The sequence below is a fragment of the Narcine bancroftii genome, chromosome 10 (assembly GCF_036971445.1).
Source record: "Narcine bancroftii isolate sNarBan1 chromosome 10, sNarBan1.hap1, whole genome shotgun sequence".
In the NCBI taxonomy this organism is placed as follows: Eukaryota; Metazoa; Chordata; class Chondrichthyes; order Torpediniformes; family Narcinidae; genus Narcine; species Narcine bancroftii.
The window spans coordinates 23,034,584-23,058,640 of record NC_091478.1 but is presented as its reverse complement, the minus strand read 5'-3'; the positions used below and the strand labels follow the sequence as shown (position 1 = coordinate 23,058,640).

Below are 24,057 nucleotides of genomic sequence, written 5' to 3'. Positions count from 1 at the left end.
GAGAGAGAGAGAGAGAGAGAGAGAGACAGACACACACAAACACACACACACAGACGGAGCGAGCTCGCGCCCAGGGCGCACGCTTCCGGACGTAGGTTGCGAGGTGACGCCGCTGCCCCTAGTTACCCGGCGCCGTGAGGAGAAGATGGTGAGTGAGTGAGTGAGGGATAGGGAAGGGGATGCCGAGAGCGGGGTCATCTTGCTCGCCGCCCCACCAAAAAGGGAGGGGGGCGGGGAGGGGTAGATCGGGAGGGAGAGAAACGTTGAGCGCCCCTCCCTCCAGCGAGTTACTGTGGAGTTCCCGGTTGCCGTGACACCATGGCCGTGGGGATCAAACTGCAACGTGTGGAGAAAGGCCGGGGATTAGCCAGCGGTTTACACCATGTAATCCCTCTTTCTTTCCACCTCCCTCTCCCCAGTGGTTAGATCAAACAGCGCAGTTTGCATTCTAAATATTAATTTCAAATTTAAGACATGCACACTGCAACAAAAAAAATCACTCGCATTGTGTTCATGGTCGGAGCTGAGTGATTCATTCCGTGTTCCGAACAGTTCCACAACAAATGTGGTCATTGCCTAGACAAACACAAAGCTGGGAACTTGCTGGAGGTGCCTGCAGAGAAATGGACTGGAGGTCCATCCACAGGGCCAGAGAGAGGATCAACTGTAAATTGTCTGCAGAGAGATCATGGACAGGTTAAGTGGTCTGGCAGATGGAGCATATTGTTGGCAATTGTGAGGTGACCCACTTTGGATGGAAAAATGGAAGATCAGAATATTGTTTAAATGGCCAACGACTGCGCGCAGAAGATTCCGAGGTTGCAGGTGCAGCAGGCTGTCAAGAAGGCAAGGGGAATGTTGGCCTTTATTGTTAGAGGGATTGAATTTAAAAGCAGGGAGGTTATACTGCAACTGAACAAGGTACTGGTAAGAGTGCATCTGGAGTATTACTGTGTGTAGTTCTGGTCTCCTTACTTGAGGAAGGCTTTGGAGGTGGTGCAGAGGAGGTTCACCAGGTTGATTCCAGGGGTGAAGGTGCTGGCCTCTGAGGAGAGATTGAGTTGTCTGGGACTATTCATTGGAATTTAGAAGAAGGAGAGGGGATCTTATAGAAATGTATAAAATTATGAAAGGCTTAGATAAGATAGAGGTACATAAGTTGTTTCCATTGGTGGGGGAGACTAGAATAAGGGGACATAGTCTCAAGATTCAGTGTAGTAGATTTAGGATGGAGATGATGAGGAACTGTTTTTCCCAGGGGGTGGTGAATCTTTAGAATTCACTGGCCTTTGAAGGTGAGTAAATATTTTTATATTTACTGAGGTGACCTCAGTAAATATATTTAAGACAAGTTTGGATAGATTTTTACATAGTAAGGGAATTAAGGGATATGGGGAAAAGGCAGGTAATTGGAGAGGAGCCTATCATCAGTTCAGCCATGATTACTTTGAATGGAGGAACAGGCTTGACGGGCCAGATGGCTTACTCCTGCTCCTATTTCTTGTTCTTGTGTTCACTGGTATCTCCCTTTCTTTCCTTCCCCCCCCCCCCCACCTGCAAAATCAACATGATCTACTGGGATCATTGTCTGAAGGGGGCATACAAAATCATTGATGACCCTTCCGCCTCACACAGAGCATCTTTCAGATGCTCCCATAAGGAAAGAGGTGCAGGAGCATAAGAGCCAGCATCATCTTCCCACAGACAGTGGGAATGCTGAATAACCAAAGGAACTGTTCACACTAACCATCTGAGACTCTCATACTCATGAAACAATATTTATTTATGAATATTTGTCCTGCATATTTAATTTTTTTAAAATTTAGACATGCAGCAGGGTAACAGGTCATTTTGGCCCACAAGTCACCATTTAACCTACACCCCCCCCCCCCCCCGCCCCCACCACCCGGTACATTTTGAATAGTGGGAGGAATCCAGAGCTCCTGGGGAAAATCTACGCAGACACATGGAGAACAGACAGCACGGGATTTGAACCTGAGTCCTGATCGCTGGCATTACGCTAACCTCTATGCCAACCATATTCCTCTGTATGTTACATGAGTATTTTGTACCAAGGGCAAAGAACACTGTTTCATCTGGTTATACTTGTGCAATCAGATGACAATAGACTTGACTTGAACTCTGAGGGTGAGCTACGATCATGGGTAGAAACAGTCAGTCTAACGTTCATCCCAGTTCACTCAGGTTATGTGATCTGAGGGAAAATAGAATTAACTGGACCACAGGTATGGCTGCTCACTCAATTGGAATTTTTGTTTGTGTATATGTCTTGATTTGAAACTCACACTTTCCAAGAGTTGGCAAGAATAAATGACAAATCTAAAACAGAATAAGCTGATGAAGGTCCTTGATGCAAAAGGCTGAGTATCTTTCCCATTATTGATTCTGGTTGACTTGCTGAGTTCTAGCTTTTTTTTTTGCTCTGGATTCCAGCATTTACAATGTCTCATGTCTTCTACACTATCAGTGAAAACGGAAACAGCACCTACTAATTTTTCATCAGTATTGAAATTAAATTTATGATGATGTGGGTTGAACAGAAGAGCTTAATTTCATCTTATTTTGCCTGATCATGTTGCACTAAATCTTTGAAAGGCTATCATTAAGCATCTTAATACGTAAACAATTATTTTTAAGTAACTTGTTTAGTTTGATACAATAGCCACATTGTCTACAGAATGGCCACAGATGACAACCTAGTGATTTATATTTTTGAATGATTTTGGGCAAGGAGAGTATTAGTCAGTGTACTGGAATAAGTCCTTTGCTCGTAGTATAGTAACACATGTTGATGAATCTGTTTTGGCCAATGTAGATATCTTAATTTTTTTAGACAAGATAATTATTTGAAAGTAAATTAAATGAAATGTGAAGATTAATTTTTTTTAACAAAGAGATTATTGAATTATTTTTTACACAATAAATATGGGGAATGCCAAAAATGCTCACAGGTTGGGGTGCATCTGTAGGGAAAATCTTCCATTATTTTCTATTGTATTAGATTTTAATTTTTTTGCCAAGTATGCATTAAGATGACTGGGGAGAATAAACAAGGGAATCTCAAAATCCACATAGCTTGGCCTTTAAAGTTATGGAGTTAATTGGAAGAGAAGTAGACTGATTCAGTGAGTATAAATGTTTGGCAGTACACAGGTGTCCTTGTACCTCTTCTTTGGTGCACCTCTGTCTCGGTGCCCAGTGGAGAGCTCGCCATATAACACAATCTTGGGAAGGTGATGGTCCTCCATTCTGGAGACGTGACCCACCCAGCGCATTTGGGTCTTCAGCAGCGTGGATTCGATGCTTGCGGACTCTGCCAGCTCGAGTACTTCGATGTTGGTGATGAAGTCATTCCAATGAATGTTGAGGATGGAGCGGAGACAGCGCTGATGGAAGCGTTCTAGGAGCCGTAGGTGATGCCGGTAGAGGACCCATGATTCGGAGATTAAAGAAATCTCTTGGTGCCTGCCACACTGACCACTGCCAGTGGGCTGATATCGCCTCCAACCGTGCATCTTGGCACCTCACAGTTCGGCGGGCTGCAACCTCCTTTGAAGAAGACTGCAGAGCCCACCTCACTGACAAAAAAAACCCAACACCCAACCCCAACCCACCAATTTTCCCTTGCAACCGCTGCAACCGTGCCTGCCTGTCCCGCATCGGACTTGTCAGTCACCAACGAGCCTGCAGCTGACGTGGACATACCCCTCCATAAATCTTCGTCTGCGAAGCCAAGCCAAAGGAGAACTCAGGTGTGTAGAAATTATCTGTACATCTTGTCCATGTTGAGCTTAATTGGCTGCAGCATTTTTTTTGCAGCTACCACATGTGATTTGGCTTCTCAACTCTTTTGAATTTATGGTTGGTTGCAGCATCTAAAAGCTGCCTCTGCTGACTCTTCTCATGCTGAACATCTATCTTCTGAAGAATTATACAGTTTATTGTCCTGACCTTGCTGCATATTCAGTCAACTGATGTAAAAATGTTTTGTTGCTGATTTTCCTTTGTCCTCAGCTTCTGATGCCTCTTGTGTCAGTGTCCAAGAACAGTCGGCCAGCATTAATGGATTCCAGTTGCCCTGATACTGCTTTTCCATGGTCACAATGTCCTGGTGAAAGCTTCACCACGTGACTAAATATTTCTGCTCTATGAATCTTCCTGAAGACAATAAATGCTATTGTTAAGTTACTATGCTATTGCAATATGCATTCAATCTATAAACAATGTAATGCACAGCATCTGTATATCTGAGCTGCTTTAATGGTCTACATCTATCCTGACTAATCATGCCCAGTCCTAAGACTAAATTTTCATAGCACCTAAACTAGGCATGCTTGGACTGATCAAAACAGCTTGAATTGTGGGCAATATAGTTGTAGACTTAAAATGTCAGGAAATCACATAAATGTATCCAAAAATGATGGGTGGTGGGAAAATTTTAAAATGATTTTCGCGATCAGCAGCCCAAAATGCACTCAAAAGTGTTCAGGAAGCAAATTCTTCCTTGTCCAGTGTTATTGTTGCTGCTCTATCGTTGGAATGTAATATAATTGGATTTCACTTGAAATTAAATTAAAAGACTTACAGCGTGATACAGGACCTTCCAGCCATGAGCCTGTGCCACCCAAATACCCCAACAAACGTGCAACCCATGTGCACTTTGAAAGGTGGGAAGAAACCAGAATACCCACCAAAACTGATCAAAGGCTTCCCATCAGAAAGACATGCTTCCTCTACTATCCTCTGACTAGCCTGCCATGCAGAACATTGTCAAAAGCTTTGCTAAAGTCCAGATATACAATGTCCACCACTGTCCTGTCTTCATCAATCCATACACTAAATGATTTAAAATTTTCATTTATGAGAATCTGATGATTGAAGTAGATAAACATTAATGTTTGAAACCATTCTTTGCATTCATTAATGAACAAAAGTTTTACATTAAACATTTTATATACAAATGAAGAGTAAATTTTGGTGGACTCTTACTTTTTAAAATAAGTCTATAAAATATTTATTGGATTACCAATATTTAGGATAATAGCAACAAAATGGTTTTTTTAAAAATTGGTCTCATTCTAACAGTGATGTTCATTAAATTAAACTTGAATGATGAATTCTTCTTGTACTCATTAAGGACTATGTGCTGTAGTTGAGTGTTTCCCTCTGCTGTCATCATGGATCCAAGTGGAAGTGGAACATGATGGCACCTTCCTTTACATGATTGATAACTTGATGTTAAATTACTGCAGATGCTGGAATCTGGAGCAAAAACAATCCAATGTACTGGAGGAACTGAGCATGTTGAGTGTCCTCTCTGGTGTGGGGTTGGGGATTGTCAATGTTTCGGTTTGAAAATTTTGGCCTTGGTATCTTGATGAAAGCAGCTAGGGCCGTATTGGGTTCTTCCTTGTTTCTGCTTGATGTTATCGCCACACCTGGACTGATATTGTGGCTTTGAGGTCGGAGTTGCTGGAATTTCTGAGCAACCGATGGAGTGAAATTCATCTTTACAGCATGGAGTTTTTTGACTTGCAGTTTTTGTTTTTTTTTCTCTGAAATAATTTCTGCAAAAAAAAACTCAGAATGAAAGTAAAGGAAGATTGCCAGATAATTCATTTGATTGAAGGAGTTTGTACATTCTTTGTTCGTGTCTCAAGTACTTGCTGTGATCCACTCGAATGTTTGGGAATCTTATCCTTCTGAGTTGTTTAACATAATTCTCAGCTGGAGGACTGTAGAGCTTTGTGATCTATTAGTTAAAATATAGTGTACCATCAGTACTATTCTATTTGTGTACAATTGTTTCAAGGTTTCACATTCAATACTCTGTGTAGTTGCAACACTAGTTCAGTCTTTGTTGCAAGATATCATTGATATACAACCTGGAAAGATCTTTTGTTTTCACTTTGAACCAAGATTACCTGTAATTTCTTGGTTTAATGATAATCAAAAATGGAATGTTGTACTGTGTAATGAGTTTACCAGAACTGTATCATCACCATCTAATAGCTCACAGTACCTCCTGGCAACTCTGTTTCAGGTAGCTAGATCTTGGAACAGTTGCAGCACCACACAGTAGGATGTCATTTTATTGCAGACGAGCAGGATACCCTGCGTTGCCTGGGAAATAAAATACCAGTTGACTACATGGTTGAAACAAAATACCCAAAAAACTTTATGATAATTCTGCATAAATATATTTTTTTCAAATACAACATTTATATTCTTTGTAACAGAAATACACGGTTCAAACAAAGTTGACTTCTAGCAAAACATAGACAAACCATATTCAGTTAAAGGGTGTTCTTAGTTTAAACAATGTTCTTAGTTTTTCTCACCTGGAGGATTTACATAAAGACTTCAGGCTTCCAACACATGAACATCCAACATAGAGCTACCCATGGGGAAAGCAGGGCTCTTCCAATTAAAGTCCAGCTACCTTCATCGTCTGACATTAAGATTTGTTGATGGACATGGCGAAGCTCAGGCATATGGGAAATTGAAGTCTCTTGAACTCAAACAGCATATCAGTGGGAATGATGGGAATTCTCTGAATTAGTACAGCTTTTCCTTTGCTACATCCAGAAAGTATTGCCACCTCAATAAAATGGGGCATACTGGGTTTGGCCACTTGTTTTTATTCTGAATGTAAATTGATGCACAACACTGTAACTAATTGAGGTGTCCCTGGTGCAAGTTCAATTTGTTTTTTGGAACTTCGTATGACCTTAAAGGTTAAATTCAATGTGGTCATGACACTTAACATCAAATGTTATCCCTACTGAACTTCCTTGGACATTTCTAGAGTGCTCCTCACTGATTTGCTTGAAGAACAGACAAACAAACAGACAAGCATGCACAAATATATATTAGATGGTATGCCACTGATTCTAATCTCTGCTTCTAATTTCTGTGTCAACAGGTGGGCTTGCAACAAATATTTTGGGTAATTGTTGCTTTGCTACATTCTTTAGTTCTTACCCAGCTCAATTTGAATATTTGGATTTTCTTGGTGGATTTGAAATCCTTGACTCGGATAATCTCGGATAGTCCATGTTTTCCTTCGAGCTTTGTCCCAATTGTTCAGTATGTATGCAGCAATCCTCGGTTAGCACTTGATTACTCCGTTTCCAATTTTCAAGTTTATAATCTGCCAATGGAAAAAGCTCTTTTGCACAGTTACAATCCAGAAGTCCAGCTACTAATATTTCTATTTAACATCGAAGATACTCTACATGAATGTTGTGTGTCATTTGCATTAAACATATTGCTTGTGCCAGTAAAGCTCATCATTAAGCAGCTATGAGTACAATGAATGAGACAAAATTTACAGATGTAAGAAAATGTTGCAGATGGTGGATTGGTAATTAATGTGGTAAAGATTAGGCATAAATGAATGAAACTTGAAGCATAGAACAATAGCATAATGTTAACAGATTTTCCCATGAGATTTTGAGATTCAGTGTTCTGGCTACAGCCAATCACAGTAATTAGTGTTGTGTATTTATACAAGTAATATAATTAGCTTTTGACTTTAAGTAATTATCTAAAGCTACAAATGACAACAAAATGTTTTCAGTGACAAATGATGCATATTGTAAATAATTTTTAGGTGTTCGGTTAACTGACTGATAGAGGTAGATGCAGTTAAATTTTGCTAAAAGAAAATGAGATTTAATGAGAATTTACTCTGAATGTATCCGAGCAGGTGAGAGCATCTATGATATTGGTGTGCATTTCACTGTTTCCAATAGTCCGAGGCTTGCAGGTGGTCCCAAGAAGGCACTACCTGGAACCTTTGATCAATTAAATTATTGGTATGAAATGCAAAGATCGAAACATAAGCAAAAACCATAATTTAAAAAATGCATCAGCTGTGCCTGTGGTCACATCTAAAGTATCATTTAATTGTGGTCTGACTTCTATCAAAAAGCTGAATTCTCTAAACTTGATGTCAAGAAAAGATGATAATAAGAACATTTGATATAAATTTAAGATTTTGAAAGGGTTTGATATTTAAAACATTTATTGCACTGTACATGAAATTTCATCATTTTTGAGATAAAATGGGAGAAAACTACATGGGCCAAAATTCTTCACGACAAAAAAAATTGAGAAACTTTTCATTTTAATGTGTCTGTGCTGGCCAAAAGAAAATTTTAAACCTTGTCCTTCTTTCTAATCTTGGGCAATAAAGTTAATTGCATGGCTATGTGAATTAATTGTCATGTCCAGATGCACCAAAATTCTTACTTGCTACAATCAAATAGGTACATAAGAAACACCAGGTATGAGAGACAAGACAGAAAAAGAGAAAATAAATATCAAATGATGGATAAATATCAGCTAAAGTGCTGGAGAAGCTCAGTGGATGATGCAGAACATTTTGGACTTCAGGACAGTTGCAGTGAGTGCAAGAAATAAAACGTGATGTTTCAGTAGTGCAGACAGATCTTATGGCAGTCCAGGGGTAGTTTATGATTAGAGTTGGAGAATTACATGGAGGTTCAAGAGCCTGATGACTATTGGATAAAAAAAACTATCCTCGAACATGGAGGCACAGGACTTTAAACTGAAGGGAGTAGTGACAAGAGATTGTGACCAGGGTGATGGTGGGGGTGGGGGGGGGAGGTGGTCTTCTGAAATATTAGAAGCCCTTTTGAGACAGTGTCTCATGAAAATGCTTTAATTGTGAAGATTTGCGCCTGTGATGGACTTGGCTAGGTTTGCCATTTTCTGCCATTTTTTTGTGTTCCTGGGAACTCAAGTTTCCAAACCTGGCAACCAGTCTGTATGCTTTCCACAATACACTTGTATAAGTTCAACGGAGTGTTCAATGACATACCTAATCTCAGACTTTTCAAAAATAGAGGCATTGGTGTGCCTTCTCTATGGTTGTTCTTTGTGCTGGGTCCAGGAGAGGTCCACTGATATGTAGACTCCCAGAAACTGAAGGTATTAATCTTCTCTGCATGACTGAACATTAAGAATTTCTACATCTACTGCCATTTTGGGATAAAGAGTCCAAGTCCTTGGCATTCTGTGGCTGAAAAAAGTTATCAAGCCTGCGGAAATCCTTCTCCCCATACTTTAACAGCATGATACTTGGCTGTTGCCTCTTTACTGAGGGAATTTTTTTGTAAATGTTCTAAAATAAGGAACTTAAACATTGAGAAGCCAAATATGGGAAACTTAGCCTTAAATGATAATAGTTTTTAATTGGCAAAAAAAAAGTCAAGGGATAAGGTGTTACTTGGGGTTTTTAAGAATGATTGGGGGACTGCAGGAGATGGTGTTCATTGTAACGTTAACTTTATGGAAAAGCAAGTGTGAATTTATTTTTCCAGAGTGTCATTGTTTTTCCTTCACATTTGCCTTATGTGCAGCTAATAGAATAATGTGAGACTATTCAGCAACTTTTTTTTTAAAAAGTTAGCCATTTACTCAGCAAAATATAATTGTGAACTTTGTTAATGGAGAGAAAAACCATGGGTTGGTAAACATCAGTGGTGGAAATCTATATCTATAGGTACAGCTGAGAATCAATGCTTTTTTTCATTCCTTTTTAGGGTTTGCTGTCAATACTGCGCAAATTGAAGAGTGCCCCTGATCAGGAGGTTCGAATTCTCCTTCTCGGATTGGACAATGCAGGGAAAACAACATTACTCAAACAGTTGGCTTCCGAAGACATTAGTCACATCACACCTACACAGGTAATGTTCATTATTGCACTGCTACAAATTTCATAGCTTTCGTTACAAATTTTTTTGAAAAGAGCATACTAAATGTTATAAAGGTTTGGGCACTGACATTTCTGGAACCTGGATTAAAATTTAGCCCAGATTGACGAATAGAAATTTCTTTCTGAGAGATAGATGGAAGGTCTAGCATGGATCAATTTTATCCACCTTGATTGAGCTCAACAACACAGGGCCTACTGCAGATAATTGCTTCATTTCAGTGGAAGCTGCTTCATTAGGGAAACCACATAAGTAGTAGTTGTGGAAAGACAGATAAAGGAATCAAAGTCTTTTGGTATTATTAAGGCAGAATGTTTGCAGCTTTACTTGTGATCAAATCATATTATACATAACCTGTGGATGAAATCAAACTGATGGGAATGACTGTAAAAACAATATGTTTCACCTTGCAGAGGTCAATTTCAAAAAATATTAAATATATAATTTGAAGGTATTTTCTGACATGGAAGTATTGTTTAAGTGCTACTGGCATCTATATTGTGTTCATGGGAATAGAAAGTAATCTGGAATGTGATGTTGAGGCTTTATGAGGCCCTGGTGAGTATTGTGAGCAATTATGGGCTTGTGGTGATGCACGTAATTGTAGTGGCGAACCAGCCCTGCCTGTCACGCATGGTCAGCAAGGCAGTTGTGGCAAAGATGGCGTTGCGGGTCCTTCTCTTCCAGTGCAGACTGGAAGAGCGCATGCGCGCTTACGTCAAAGTGACATAAGTTCAGGAATGAGAGGGGTGGGCTGAGGACGGTCTTGAAGGCTGCAGTGCGAATTTCAAAGTAAATCAGTTATGCTAAATGAGCTCACAGCCTGTTTCAGTTTTTTCACTGCACTCACGCACAATACACCACAGGCTCCTCATTTAAGAAGGATGAACTGACATTAGACAGGGTTCAGAGGGGATTCACAAGTATGATTGTGGGAATGTAAGGATTATCACATGAAGAACATTTGATGGCTCTTGCCCTGTACTCATTGGAATTTAGAAGAATGAGGGAGCCTCTCATTGAAGCATAATGCCATGAGACCATATGACCATAAGACATAGGAGCAGAAATAGGGAATTCAGCCACTCAAGTCTGCCCCGCCATTCAATCATGATCTGATCCATTTTCCCACTCATCCCCACTGCCCGGCCTTCTCCCCATAACCTTTGATGCCCTGGCTAAACATGAAACTATCAATCTCTCCCTTAAATACCCGCAATAACCTGCCTCCACAACTGCCTGTGGCAACACATTGCAGAGATTTACCATCTTCTTGTGCAGATGGTAAACTCTTGTGCCTCTCTGTTCTAAGCGGATGCCCATTAATCCTGAAATAGTGCCTTCTTGTCCTAGACTCTCCCACTACGGGAAACAACCTTTCTATGTTTGTCCATGCCTTTCAACATTCAAAATGATTCAATGAGATTTCCCCCCACCTCCCCCATTAATCCTCCTAAATTTCAACAAATTCAAGTCATGAGCTGTCAAACGCTTCTTGTATGATAATCCTTTCATTCACAGAAAAATCCGAGTGAACCTCCTTTGAACCCTCTCCAATGTCAGTACATCGTTTTTTAAATGAGGAGCCCAAAACTGCTCACAATTCTCCAAGTGAGGTCTCACCAGTGCCTTGTATAGCCTCAATATTACCTCCCTGATCTTGTATTCTATTCCTCTTGAAATGAATGCCAACATTGCATTTGCCTTCTTCACTACCTCTCAACCTGCAACACCTCTCAACCTGCAACACAAGAAAAACTGTATAAAAACTGAAAGAAAGAAAGGTATATTGTAAACTGTTGATGAATCTGGTGAGTGCATCTTTATGGATACTAATTTAAAAGTTGACATGTATAATGAAAATTTATAATGGTGGTAGAAAGGTAGTTTCATTGTATGCCAGATTTTGGATAATCTACCCTCCCATTAGGAGTCAGAAAATTGTATTTACTTTTCTAGTGTTACTTCCTCAACTACATAATACCACTTTTGGGATTTTAGTATTTTCTGAGAATGCTGGTGCAATACTGCAACTTTGCATTTCCAAATAGGCGCTGTTCAAAGCAAATTAATTAAATTCTCAACTAACAAAAAACTGGCACAATGACAATGTGATTTGCTGGTCCATTTGACTTTTATATTCTGAAGGTCATTTGTGGTGTTTTCCATTCTTGAACTTCATTCACAAGCATGAGTAATTATAGCCTTTCTGGAAAGCTGTTATTTGGTAACCACCTAAATATTATTTTTAAAATCTAGGTAGCAATTGAATCCAGTATTTTGAAGCCTTTGTGAGTTGCTCAGATTTGGACATTCATCCTGGTTATTTTAGAAGCTTTTAATTTTTGATACTTTTTCAGACTTCCTTGTAATTTTCATTATTAATCAAATGCTTTCAAGACCAAACAAATCTTGTTAAACCAAACAGGGTCTAATGTTAGATTTACATGACAACTCAAGTTTGATAATTGGTAGCCCCATTTCCAAGACATGCCTCCTTATAGCCTGCACAGCTATTTTGGTAGAACTAGATGAGTCCTGGGAATAAGTACAGACTGAGGGATGATTTGATGGGCTTTTGTCTCCTGTTTGAAGTTGCATATCATGGATTTTCACTGCAACGATCCAGAGAAAGCGATTACATTTTGGTACATGGAGAAATAGCAAGAAGTGGTGTTTGCTTTACATTAGAAGTATCCAAGTTCTTTACCATGGTTAAGAACAAAGTGCTGATCAATGGGATTAGTTTAGATAAGGCTGATTGATTATAGACACGATGGGCTGTTTCTCCACTGGATGATTTTGACTGCATTGTCCTTGCATGGCTGTCCACTCTGGTGATGACACCAAATCACTTTATGATGGTCCAAACATTTATTCTTTCAACATCCCTTTGAATCTTTTACACTTTTTACCCCCTCGTTTGCCTGTGTTCACCATCTTTATTCTCCCTTTTTCATGTTTGTTCAAAATAGGTGTTTTCTCTATCCTTACAGAGGGTTGTGAGATAGGGAGGTTTATTTTTGTCTTTGATCGATTATAAATGGGTTGGCATATGATGAGCTGAAGAGCCTGTACTGTGGTGCAATGTTCTATATCTATAATGTACTTACTGCTATTTCTGTTGACTCTTGTTTTGCCACCTGCATCTAGTCATTCAAAATTATAATTTTTGTTTTCACTTTCTTTTGCTTTCTGTTCTTGCCCTATCCCTTGTCCTCTTTCTGATTCTTGCATTCCTTTTCCTCCTGCCTCTTGTGCCCTCCTCATCCACACTACCTGTTTGTTCTCCACTTTTCACTCTGCCGGTGACTTTACTTTCACATAGCTTGGACACACAAGAATTGTGGTTTTCCTCTGCGTACTGACCACCTTCTTAATCTTTTTTTTCATTAAGCAGCTTGTTAAACCATGTCTTCTATTATCTCTTTTGACTCAGCATCCCAATTTGTTTCTTGCATGTCAGAGAAGAGGGTTTAGGTTTTCTTCTGTTTTTAAAAAAAATCCCATATAATTGCAGAATGTTTCTTTTTTAGGAAGTGTATATTGTGCACTTAAAACTGCACCGGAACAGTCTTCAAAAATACAATCCATTTTTTCTTTCCCAGGGTTTTAATATCAAAAGTGTGCAGTCTCAAGGTTTCAAATTAAATGTGTGGGACATTGGAGGACAGAGAAAAATTAGACCGTATTGGAGGAACTACTTTGAGAATACGGATGTTCTGGTGAGTATTACTTATTTACTTGTTTACAATAACACTTGGCCCTACTGTCTCTTGACGTACTCCTATTCAGTAGAACTACCATTTTTCTTGTTAATGCGCACAAATGTGATCAATCCCTTAATGTTATTGGATGACGAACGAAGAGCATAAATTGCCTCTCTCACTAAATGAAGTGAGAGAAATTTGATAATTTTGTGCATTTGGGTAAATGAGCTTCTGTTCCATGTGCCATCATTTACAATTTGTCCCCCACAATGTAGTGAAATAGATCAGCAAATTTGTAGATGATACTAAGATTGGGAGTGAGTGGACCGTGAGGAAGACTCTCAAATTTTGCAGTGGGATGTGGACCAGCTGGGGAAATGAGCTGTAAAATGGTAGATGGAATTTAATGCAGAGACGAATGTGAGGCGTAAACTGTAGGGAAGAGCAGAGTATGGCAGAACAGAGGGATCTGGGAATATAGAAAGTGGCACCACAGTCAGATAGGGTTGTAAAGAAAACTTTTGGAACATTGTCCTTTAGACTGTAAATCAAAGTATTGAGAACAGGTGTTGGGATATTACATTGAAGTTGGAAAAGACATTGTGAGGTTCATTTGGAGTACTGGGTGAAGATTTGGTCACTTACATACAAGAAAGATATCAATAAGAATGAAAGAATGCAGAGAAAATTTTCCTGGATGTCGTAGGGACTTGAAGAGCCAAGTTTGCAGGGAAAGGTGGAATAGGTTAGGACTTTACTCCCTGGAACACCAGAGAATGAGGGGAGATTTGATATACATTCTGTAATTATAAGGGGTATAAATAGGGTAAATGCAAGCAAGCTTTTTCCAGTGACGTTTTGTGAGACAAAAAGGTGAACTTCTCCACTGAGACTGTTAAATTAATGGTGGGGACTGTAGGGCTATGGTCTGGGTGCAGGGTGATGGGATTAGTGGACTAGATGGGCCAAATGGCCTGTTTCTGTGCGGTAGTGTTCTTTGTGTGAGACTGGGCATAATAGAATTAAACCATGCCCATAACCAATTTCTGCAACACTTTCTACCAGAGAAAATAACCTCCAATTTTGTCACATACATTCCATCTATCATCGTCTTGCCTCATAATATCTTTTTAAAATCTGAATAAAATGGTTGCTGTGTTTCAATGAGCAACTTGGTTGTGGTTTCGAATGCCACACCGCAGATTTGAGTGCAAAAATAAACCAGACTGGCGCTTCCATGTGGATCTAAGGTGATGGTGAAATATTCTTTCTTTTCTTTTCTTTGGCTTGGCTTCGCGGACGAAGATTTATGGAGGGGGTAAAAAAGTCCACGTCAGCTGCAGGCTCGTTTGTGGCTGACCAGTCCGATGCGGGACAGGCAGACACGATTGCAGCGGTTGCAAGGGAAAATTGGTTGGTTGGGGTTGGGTGTTGGGTTTTTCCTCCTTTGCCTTTTGTCAGTGAGGTGGGCTCTGCGGTCTTCTTCAAAGGAGGCTGCTGCCCGCCAAACTGTGAGGCGCCAAGATGCACGGTTTGAGGCGTTATCAGCCCACTGGCGGTGGTCAATGTGGCAGGCACCAAGAGATTTCTTTAGGCAGTCCTTGTACCTTTTCTTTGGTGCACCTCTGTCACGGTGGCCAGTGGAGAGCTCGCCATATAATACGATCTTGGGAAGGCGATGGTCCTCCATTCTGGAGACGTGACCCATCCAGCGCAGCTGGATCTTCAGCAGCGTGGACTCGATGCTGTCGACCTCTGCCATCTCGAGTACCTCGACGTTAGGGGTGTGAGCGCTCCAATGGATGTTGAGGATGGAGCGGAGACAACGCTGGTGGAAGCGTTCTAGGAGCCGTAGGTGGTGCCGGTAGAGGACCCATGATTCGGAGCCGAACAGGAGTGTGGGTATGACAACGGCTCTGTATACGCTTATCTTTGTGAGGTTTTTCAGTTGGTTGTTTTTCCAGACTCTTTTGTGTAGTCTTCCAAAGGCGCTATTTGCCTTGGCGAGTCTGTTGTCTATCTCATTGTCGATCCTTGCATCTGATGAAATGGTGCAGCCGAGATAGGTAAACTGGTTGACCGTTTTGAGTTTTGTGTGCCCGATGGAGATGTGGGGGGGCTGGTAGTCATGGTGGGGAGCTGGCTGATGGAGGACCTCAGTTTTCTTCAGGCTGACTTCCAGGCCAAACATTTTGGCAGTTTCCGCAAAGCAGGACGTCAAGCGCTGAAGAGCTGGCTCTGAATGGGCAACTAAAGCGGCATCATCTGCAAAGAGTAGTTCACGGACAAGTTTCTCTTGTGTCTTGGTGTGAGCTTGCAGGCGCCTCAGATTGAAGAGACTGCCACACCGCAGATTTGAGTGCAAAAATAAACCAGACTGGCGCTTCCATGTGGATCTAAGGTGATGGTGAAATATTAAACAAGTCACATTAAACCAAAGCTCACTGTATGCTTGATTCCTACTTACAATAGAGATTTCATATCGAAAGTACTTTGCTATCTTTTAATGGATTTGTAATATTTTGATAAGAGTCTTTGATGTGCTATTTAAGTGCAGGTTTTTAATTTTACTAATTGCATCGTTCTTGCAGATCTATGTTATCGATAGTGCAGATCGAAAAAGGTTTGAAGAAACGGGGCAGGTAAATGGCTTAATTATTCACCTGAAATTCTTATGCACTACTCTATCTGTTCCACAAAACTAGATTGCTGCAAATACGATAGTAATCAGTCACAAAGAAATTTCTGATTCTCTTTGATAATTATTGATCTGTATTAATGCAGTATTTTCATTCTTAAATGGGAGTTGTACTTCCAGTATTCCAGTGCCAAGAAACCTATTCCAAAGTCAGCTTCAATCTTCATAGCTAATTCACCAATGAAACGGGTTAGATTTTGTAGTTCTTTATCCTACTTGTTCCTGGGATGGTGAAGTTGCAGTACAAAGGGAGATTAAATCCACTAAACTTCAAAAGAACAGAGGGGTTCTAATTGAAACTTGGGAAATTCTGGTAGGGCTAAACATGGGATGGATGTTTTATCTTGTTGGAATAACTAAAGGTTTCAGGACAGAAGGTTGTATGCTGAGGTGAGGAGAAATTTCTACACTTCTGAAGGTGGTGAACATTTGGAATTTACTAACGTGGAAAGACTGGAGAGGCTAATTTGTTGGTGAATTTCTGTACAAAAACAGCATGAAGGAGGATGGGAAGAAGTGTGATAGGTTAGATGATCTGGAAAAATTATATTGAATGGCTAAATGGCTCGTTGTTGCTCCTATCTTTTTTTATGTTTCTGAAATACACCAAATATAAAAGATCTTTAAAGTATCTTGCGATTATTTTCCACTTTAATGGTGATAACAAAGAATGCACTATGATTGAAGGATGAGGATTTCAGCATGACCGAGGAGAAAGAAACGTGGAAAGAATAGTAGAAGAATCTTCAGTAGCAGTGGAGGGTAAAGATGAAAGACTAATTTATCACATTGTAAGACTAAATTTTTATATCACATCCAAAAAAGAAATTAAGCTTCTAATGTACAGCTGCATTCCATAACCAAAATATTCAAAATTAACCTAACTCCAACCTCTTTCTAATTATGGCTTTTAGAATTCCTTTTTTACTGAGTAATGAAACACTTCAGGGCAAATATTCATGTAAATATTTATTCAAAAGATAATGATAGTGAGTTTATTGGCATATACATTGTACAATGTATATAGGCACTGAAATTCTTGCTGCAGCTGAACAGGTGTTTCATGGAGGGAAAAAAAAGACTATATGGTTATATTATGCATTAAATTAAAAATGGATAATAAATATAAAAGATAGATTGTTAATATTCACAATGACTATAATGCCACATCAGTGGCATGACAATAGTGTAGATGGTCTTTTATTTGTGTCAGACAGTCTGATTAATGTAAGGTGAATTAAGGGGAAGTTCAAGAGCCTGTTAGCTACTTGAGGGAAAAAAAAACTGTTCTTGAACCTAACAGTGCTGGGTCTTCAGGATAAAATGCCAACCCCTTTGTTTATATAGATGACTTGGTTTCAAAGATTGAATTGGAATGGGACTCTTGTCACTTTGGAATATTGTTTGAAAAATATTCTGGCTTTCATATAACATATACATTTGCATTCAGGAGCTTGCTGAACTGTTGGATGAAGAGAAACTGAGTGGTGTCGCTGTTCTTGTTTTTGCCAACAAACAAGATTTGCTGACAGCTGCTCCAGCGTCTGAGATAGCTGAGGGATTGAACCTGCATACAATTCGTGACCGAGTCTGGCAAATCCAGTCTTGTTCGGCACTCACAGGAGAAGGTGTACAGGTGTGTTGCCATTGATTTTTTTTAATTTAAAAAAAATTTGCTTTATTGAGGTGCACGTTTTAATACTTAAAAAAAAAGATTTATTTTCGCAGGCTAGTGATGCCTTTTTTCCAGGTAGATTATTGAACTTCCTTGTCCCTGAGGATTTTTTTTTACATCTTGCATTTCTATTCTAGGATGGAATGAATTGGGTCTGCAAAAATGTCAATTCAAAGAAGAAATGAAATTGTCTCCAAGCACAAAGGAAGGAAACAGATGGACCATTTCTTATTTGATGATAATAATTAATTGTTTCTGACCAAATTCTCCACTATTCACAATTTTAGCCATGAACAGAGAAGCAACTTTGGAGTAATGTATCTCCAGTTCACTACCTGAATTTTCAGGATCCTTTTATAAATACTGTACGTGTTCTGTGAATGTTGCTGCAATACATGATTTTGTGCTATCTGAATGCAGTGTGCTGCAAACTGCAGGGACTAATGTATGATAATAACTCTTGTGGGACATGCCCTTTTCTTTGCTAGAAGCTGCAAAATAAAATCATAATCGTTGGCTGCTTTCTCTCATCCTAATTTAATGTTTCTTTTCAAAACTTGTTTTCCTTTCCTCTACAGTTCATGTAGATGAACAATTGTCCTCCATGTTTCTAATTCTACTGGTTTTTTTTTGCTCTTTAAAGTGCATTGTACACTTACATATTTATTTTTGCCACACAACCCAAAAATTATTTCTCTCTCTTCCTTTTTGGATGCTCAAAGCCCTGGTGAATTATTACTCTGCACTTATTTAATCTGTGGGGTACAAGACAGATGAGGGTTTCAGGTTGGGTTGGTGTGAGAATCAGGCTTTTTATGGAGCCAATAAATCTAGACTAAAAAGTACTGTGGTTACAATTTTCCAAAACTTCCTGTAACCCAAGTCGAACCAGAAATTATCTAAATTTATGAAAGCAACTGACCAATTGCCTTGGTCATCTTGTTTTTCTTTTACAAATTTAGTTTATAGAATCATCATTTCTTGCGAAGCTTTTATTTTCATCTCTGATAGGAAAACAGCAAAGCAGATGATTGGCAAATGTACATCATCGAAGCTTGGCTGATTTAAATCCACATTAACAAGCTGCTAGTAGATTTGTCATTCAAGGGCTGGAGAGGAAGCCGCAACCCAGCCTTCGAAATATAATAGGGAAGCTATTGCTAAGGGACTCGGGGAATGTTTCCTGGCATAAGGTAAGTTCTTGATGTTGTGTTGGTGGAGGTACCTACATGTTTTGACATAATTTATTTGCTTTAATTTTGACAATTCCTTTTGATGAGGCAGAATACTTTATATCCAGTGTCTGGAACATTTTTCTTGGATGAATGTTGGTTTCTTTGAATGCCCATTTAGTGCATTAAACTAAACCAACTTTATTGATGAGTAAATGATATGTCAAATGATATGGGAGGAGGAGAGCTGGAGGCATTTAAACACTAGGGAAGTGGAATAAGCATTCAGCTGCACAAGTCTTGGCATCCAACAGATAGCCTGCCTGCAAACAAGAACTAAAGTTATTTTTGCTTGTAGTAACACACCTCATTGTCAATGAAGGAATCTGCAGTGGCTCTCAACCTTTCTCTTTCCACTCACATTACCACTTTAATATTCCCTATGCCATTAGGTTCTCTGTGATTAGTAAGAGATTGCTTAAGGTGGTATGTGGGTAGAAAGAAAAAGTTTGGAAACCATTCTTTTAATCGTACCTAATTGACTCATTATTTGCACTGCTTCATAACTCCAAAGAAAATGGGCCAATGGCAATGCTTCTCAAGCAAAATATTTCAGTGACAATTGGGTCTTAGAGCAGTGATTCTTAACCTTCCCTTCCCACTTACATCCCACCTTAAGCAATCCCTTATTAATCACAGAGCACCAATGGCATAGGGATTACTTAAAGTGGTTTGTGAGTGGAAAGAAAAAAGTAGAGAACCACTGAACTAGTAAGGAAGCTGTTTCATGAAGAATTAAGATCACAATTAAAGGAAAGTTTAAAATATTATTACAGTTGTGTTCAGTAAAATAAAAAGAGTTGCCTTGTGCAGGTTGCAACAGTGATTTGCTGGAAATTTTCATCTGTCCTCTTTGTAAGATAAATTTTCCGGGTTTTAATTATTACTCTTAGTTGGGAATACTTCTTAAATCTGTCCCAGTAGGTAAGGATATCTTGTTTGAGTCCACGGATTGTTTATTCTTGTGTATTTCTGAAGCTGCATCATCCTAAATTGAGCTGTTGTAGTAGCCAAAATGCTCCCTGGATTACCTTGACATTGCAGATTTCTCTCAACATCATGCAGATCTTTTTTGACTTCAATATATTTCTGTCTCTGCTTGATTTTTATGAAGAAAATGCAAAGCCCCGAATCTTTGGAGTGAGGCTCAGGATGGCACCAGTAATTGTTCAAACTTTCATTTTATCCTTTGGGAAATGATAGTGGATGCACACGTCTCAAGGAACTTACAGTCAGTGTTACAGTCACGGGTCTGTTCAACCTAGATTTTCAGTGTTTAGATAATTGTTGTAACATTAGATAAATGTTACATGATTATTACACATTTGTGTAAAAGCTCTCTGTGGCGGCACAGTCTGAGCTTTAACTTGGTATTTTCCTGTCAGTATTAAATTAGTTTTTATGATTTAAAAGAAAAGGTTGTTCCCCTGGAAATAGGCTTAAATAATAGATGATAACAGCTGTTTTTCATCTTTGGATCACTATTAAACTATTCTGCTTGTTATGGTACTTCACACATCGTTGTAGAGCTGTTTTGCGTTGTCTCAACTATTTTTAATTGAAGTCTGTCCTCTGCACCATATTTGTCTGAGTGAATGTTTCATGCACAGGTTTTTGTACTTGTTTTTCATGCGACTAAAAAATATTCAAAGGCAAGACTTTCTATTTCATTGAGAAGGAACTTGTTTTTCACAGTGAAACACAGCTGCTTTATTCTTTTATTAGTTTGGATGTTTGCAAGTTTTAATCAGTTTGGTGTTGGAAAGTTTTTAATAGCAAAAGGGAACACCGTGGTGCCAGAAATTGCCATATGTCAACGGTAACAATATCATTAAAGCACCCAACACTAATGTGATCATCAATACCAATAAGCTATCTTTTGAAGGTTGCAAATGCTGTATAAATTCAATAATTACTCAACTTTTTTCAAAGCAATAACAATGGGGTCTTTGATATCAAAGGGTGTAGATTACATTAGTCTGTAAATGTTGAAAACCTGAAATCTAAGCCCAGACCACCAAAAAGAAATGGGATAAGTGGATTTGTTGGGGAATTCCATTAGAAAAACACACTTTGCTCTTGGATGTCACTGACCTTCTGTTCATTTCAATTTTTTTTCAATTCTGCACATTGAATGGATTACTGCTAATTAATAAAATCTTCAGTTATCCACAAACACCTATCTTCTAAATTTGTTGGGAGAATTTTGAAGATATCCACGTTAGCTCATGCAAGTATGATCTGAATTTGTCAAGTTGATACTAACTTGGGTGACACAAGGAAACAAATATTCCCCACATTGTGTATTTTACCCCTTGCAGAAACTTCTACAAAATGCATATGATCGGGTTTGCTGACCCTTTGCACCCCAAAGCTACTGAATCTCGGGACCATTGTTTTAGTTCAATCTATACAGTTAAATTTGTTGATAAAGGTACTGAGCAGCCCTTATTACATGCCACAATCTGTGTCGGTGAACTATTCTGTTTATTACAGTACTTGTATTTGCAGCATTTGTTTTTAACTCGCCTGTAGAAGATGAAGCCATCTCAATATTAACCCAAAAAAAAAGTCCTTAGGTCAAATCAATTTTAATTATGCTATTACCCATTTACAGATTGCACAGTTAATCAAGCAGCCTGTTGGTTTCCATAATCAAACTGGCAAAATGGTTCTTTTCTGCACTTTCATTCTTACCATATTTCCTTCTGGCTTTCTCCAACTGGGTTAATGGATGAAGACTCCGGTTCCTGATTGCCAATTGTCCTCTTGTGGATATTGACTCTAATTTGCATTTGTAAATGTTGTCACCATAGTAGAAGTGGAACGGATATTTTAAGCATTGAACTTCAGGGAGGATAACCTGCTCCTTTTTTTATTGTATTGTCCAATACATTTTCTGTGAGTTTTTTAAACCTATAATGTCAGTACAGGATTACATTGCAGTACAATTCAAATTATACTGTCTTCTTGATGTTCCTTCCTATTCGCTTTACAATCTTGCTAGTTAAACTTTCCCTGGAGTTTACACAGCATGTGTTTTATTTTTGTTTGTGTTGATAAAGTGTAAATGATTGTGGAATGCAGTCAGCATACCATTGTTCATGGCTGTAGATATTCTATGGTTAAGTTCATTAAGAAAGCGGTATTTTGTCATAGATCATATGGTACATGTAATTCAATGCAGAATGTCTTGTTCATGAAATAAAGATTATTTAATAAATATCATGGAATTGAATTGGTTTCATTCTGCTGCATCTGGCAGCCCTCTCATTTTATCAAGAACCCAAAGTAGTGCGCCTATAATCCAAATTGTTGCCATTGTAGATATAATGTGAATTGGAAAAAAGAGTAAATAATGTGTAGCTTAATTCTAAAGATGGAATGGATGGGTTTGCCAAATCTGCATGTGTTCCAGCAAATTTAATTGTGTGGCAAACTATCCCAATCCATTTACTGTTGCCAAACATTGCTGCACATTGCCTATTCTCTCCATATTCTCTCCAGCTGTAAAGAAAGACTGTTGTACATTGTATGTTTTGTAAATTAAATAGGATGTCTTCCTCATCATAAAATATTTTTTATCATTTGGGCAGAGAAATGGAAGATGAAGTTTAATCCAGACAAGTGAAATGATGCATTTGGGATGTCCAGATAGAACTTGAGATGGAATTCCATAGCACCTCGAAGTGGTAAAATGAATCGATAAGGTGGTAAAGAAGGAGTGCAAAATGCTTGCCTTCACTGTTAGGTGTATTTAGTGTAAAAGTTGGCAATTCAAGTATGAAACTTTAGGCCACATTTGGAGTATTGTGTGCAGTTTTGGTCACTACAATAATAATTGAGGGCTCAAAATCACGTTGATGCAATCACAAAGAAGGCTCGCCAGCAGCTTTACTTTGTTAGGCATCTGAGGCGATTTGGCATGTCACCGGAAATTTGTAAACTTCTACAGGTGTACAGTGGAGAGTATTTTGACCAATTGCATCACAGCCAACTCTCAAGACGAGAATCAACTGCAGAGTGTTCTTAACGCGGCCTTCGATATCACTGGTACCAGACTTCATTCCTTCGAGGACATCTGCACAAGGAGGTGTCTTAAAAAATCAGCCTCTATCCTCAAAGACCCCCATAATCCAGGCCACGCCCTCTAATTTGCTACCATCGGGGAAAAAGGTCCAGGAGCCTGAAGACGAGCACTCAATGGCACAAGGACAGCTTCTTCCCTGCAGCCATCAGATTCCTGAATAAACAATTTTATGAACCAAAGACACCGTCTTACTTCTGGAGGACTATTATTTTCTTTTCTTAGTGATGTAGTAGGATGGTATAAAATGAATGAGCAAGTATGATGACAATAAATTCTAATCCTGAATATACAGGATGTGAGTAAAACACAAAAATCTCCAAACACTGTGAAGTAAGAACATGATGCTGGAGAAACTCAGCAGGTCAAACAGTGCATTTGATATAGTAAAGATAAGGACGCATAACCAACATTTCCGTCTTGAGCCCTTCATCAAGGATCCAGGATGCGGTAACTTTGGATCAGTAACAACAAACTTATTATTTTTATATTTCAACATGCATCTGCTTTGTGATGCAGGTCTTTCATTTCCTCAGGAGTTTGCAGAGGTTTTGTATGACATCAGAAACTCTGGCAAATTTTTGCTGCTGTGTGGTGGAAAGTGTGCTGACCAGCTTCATCATGGCCTGGTATGGGGACACCAATACTCCTGAGTGTAAAACCCTGCAAAATATAGTGGACATAGCCCAGGATATTGCGGGTAAAAATCTTTCCCACCGTCGAGAACATCTTCAGGGAACGCTGCTGTCAGAGAGCAGCAGCAATCATCAAGGATCCACACCACCTAGCACACGCTTTGTTCTCGTTGCTGCCATCAGGAAGGAGGTATAGGTGCCACAAGACTTGTACCACCAGGTACTACCCCCCCCCTTCAACAACAAACTCAATTAG

At 39.1% G+C, this 24,057-nt stretch overlaps 2 protein-coding genes across 3 annotated transcripts in view; one reads left to right on the top strand and one right to left on the bottom strand.

Moving 5' to 3' along the window:
* sfxn2 (sideroflexin 2) overlaps positions 1–7,949 on the bottom strand; it is a 100,281-nt gene extending 92,332 nt beyond the window's left edge. Inside the window, exons 1-2 of the mRNA XM_069900173.1 lie at positions 7,006–7,949; positions 6,044–6,144 (exon numbers count right to left, since the gene is read on the bottom strand). The gene's annotated coding sequence lies outside the window, so the exon portion shown is untranslated. The remainder of the gene's footprint in view (positions 1–6,043; positions 6,145–7,005) is intronic.
* On the top strand, positions 23–22,302 carry arl3b (ADP ribosylation factor like GTPase 3b). 2 transcript variants are annotated; one of them, XM_069900184.1, is made up of 6 exons: positions 23–148; positions 9,594–9,737; positions 13,373–13,489; positions 16,066–16,116; positions 17,623–17,808; positions 17,985–22,302. In XM_069900184.1, exons 1-6 carry the CDS (start codon positions 146–148, stop codon positions 18,030–18,032), a joined length of 549 nt encoding a protein of 182 aa, XP_069756285.1. In that variant the 5' UTR covers positions 23–145; the 3' UTR covers positions 18,033–22,302. The 2 variants fall into 2 exon arrangements, with proteins under 2 accessions (XP_069756285.1, XP_069756284.1); XM_069900183.1 differs by lacking the exon at positions 23–148 and adding an exon at positions 8,384–8,431.
* Positions 22,303–24,057: the final 1,755 nt, after the last annotated feature.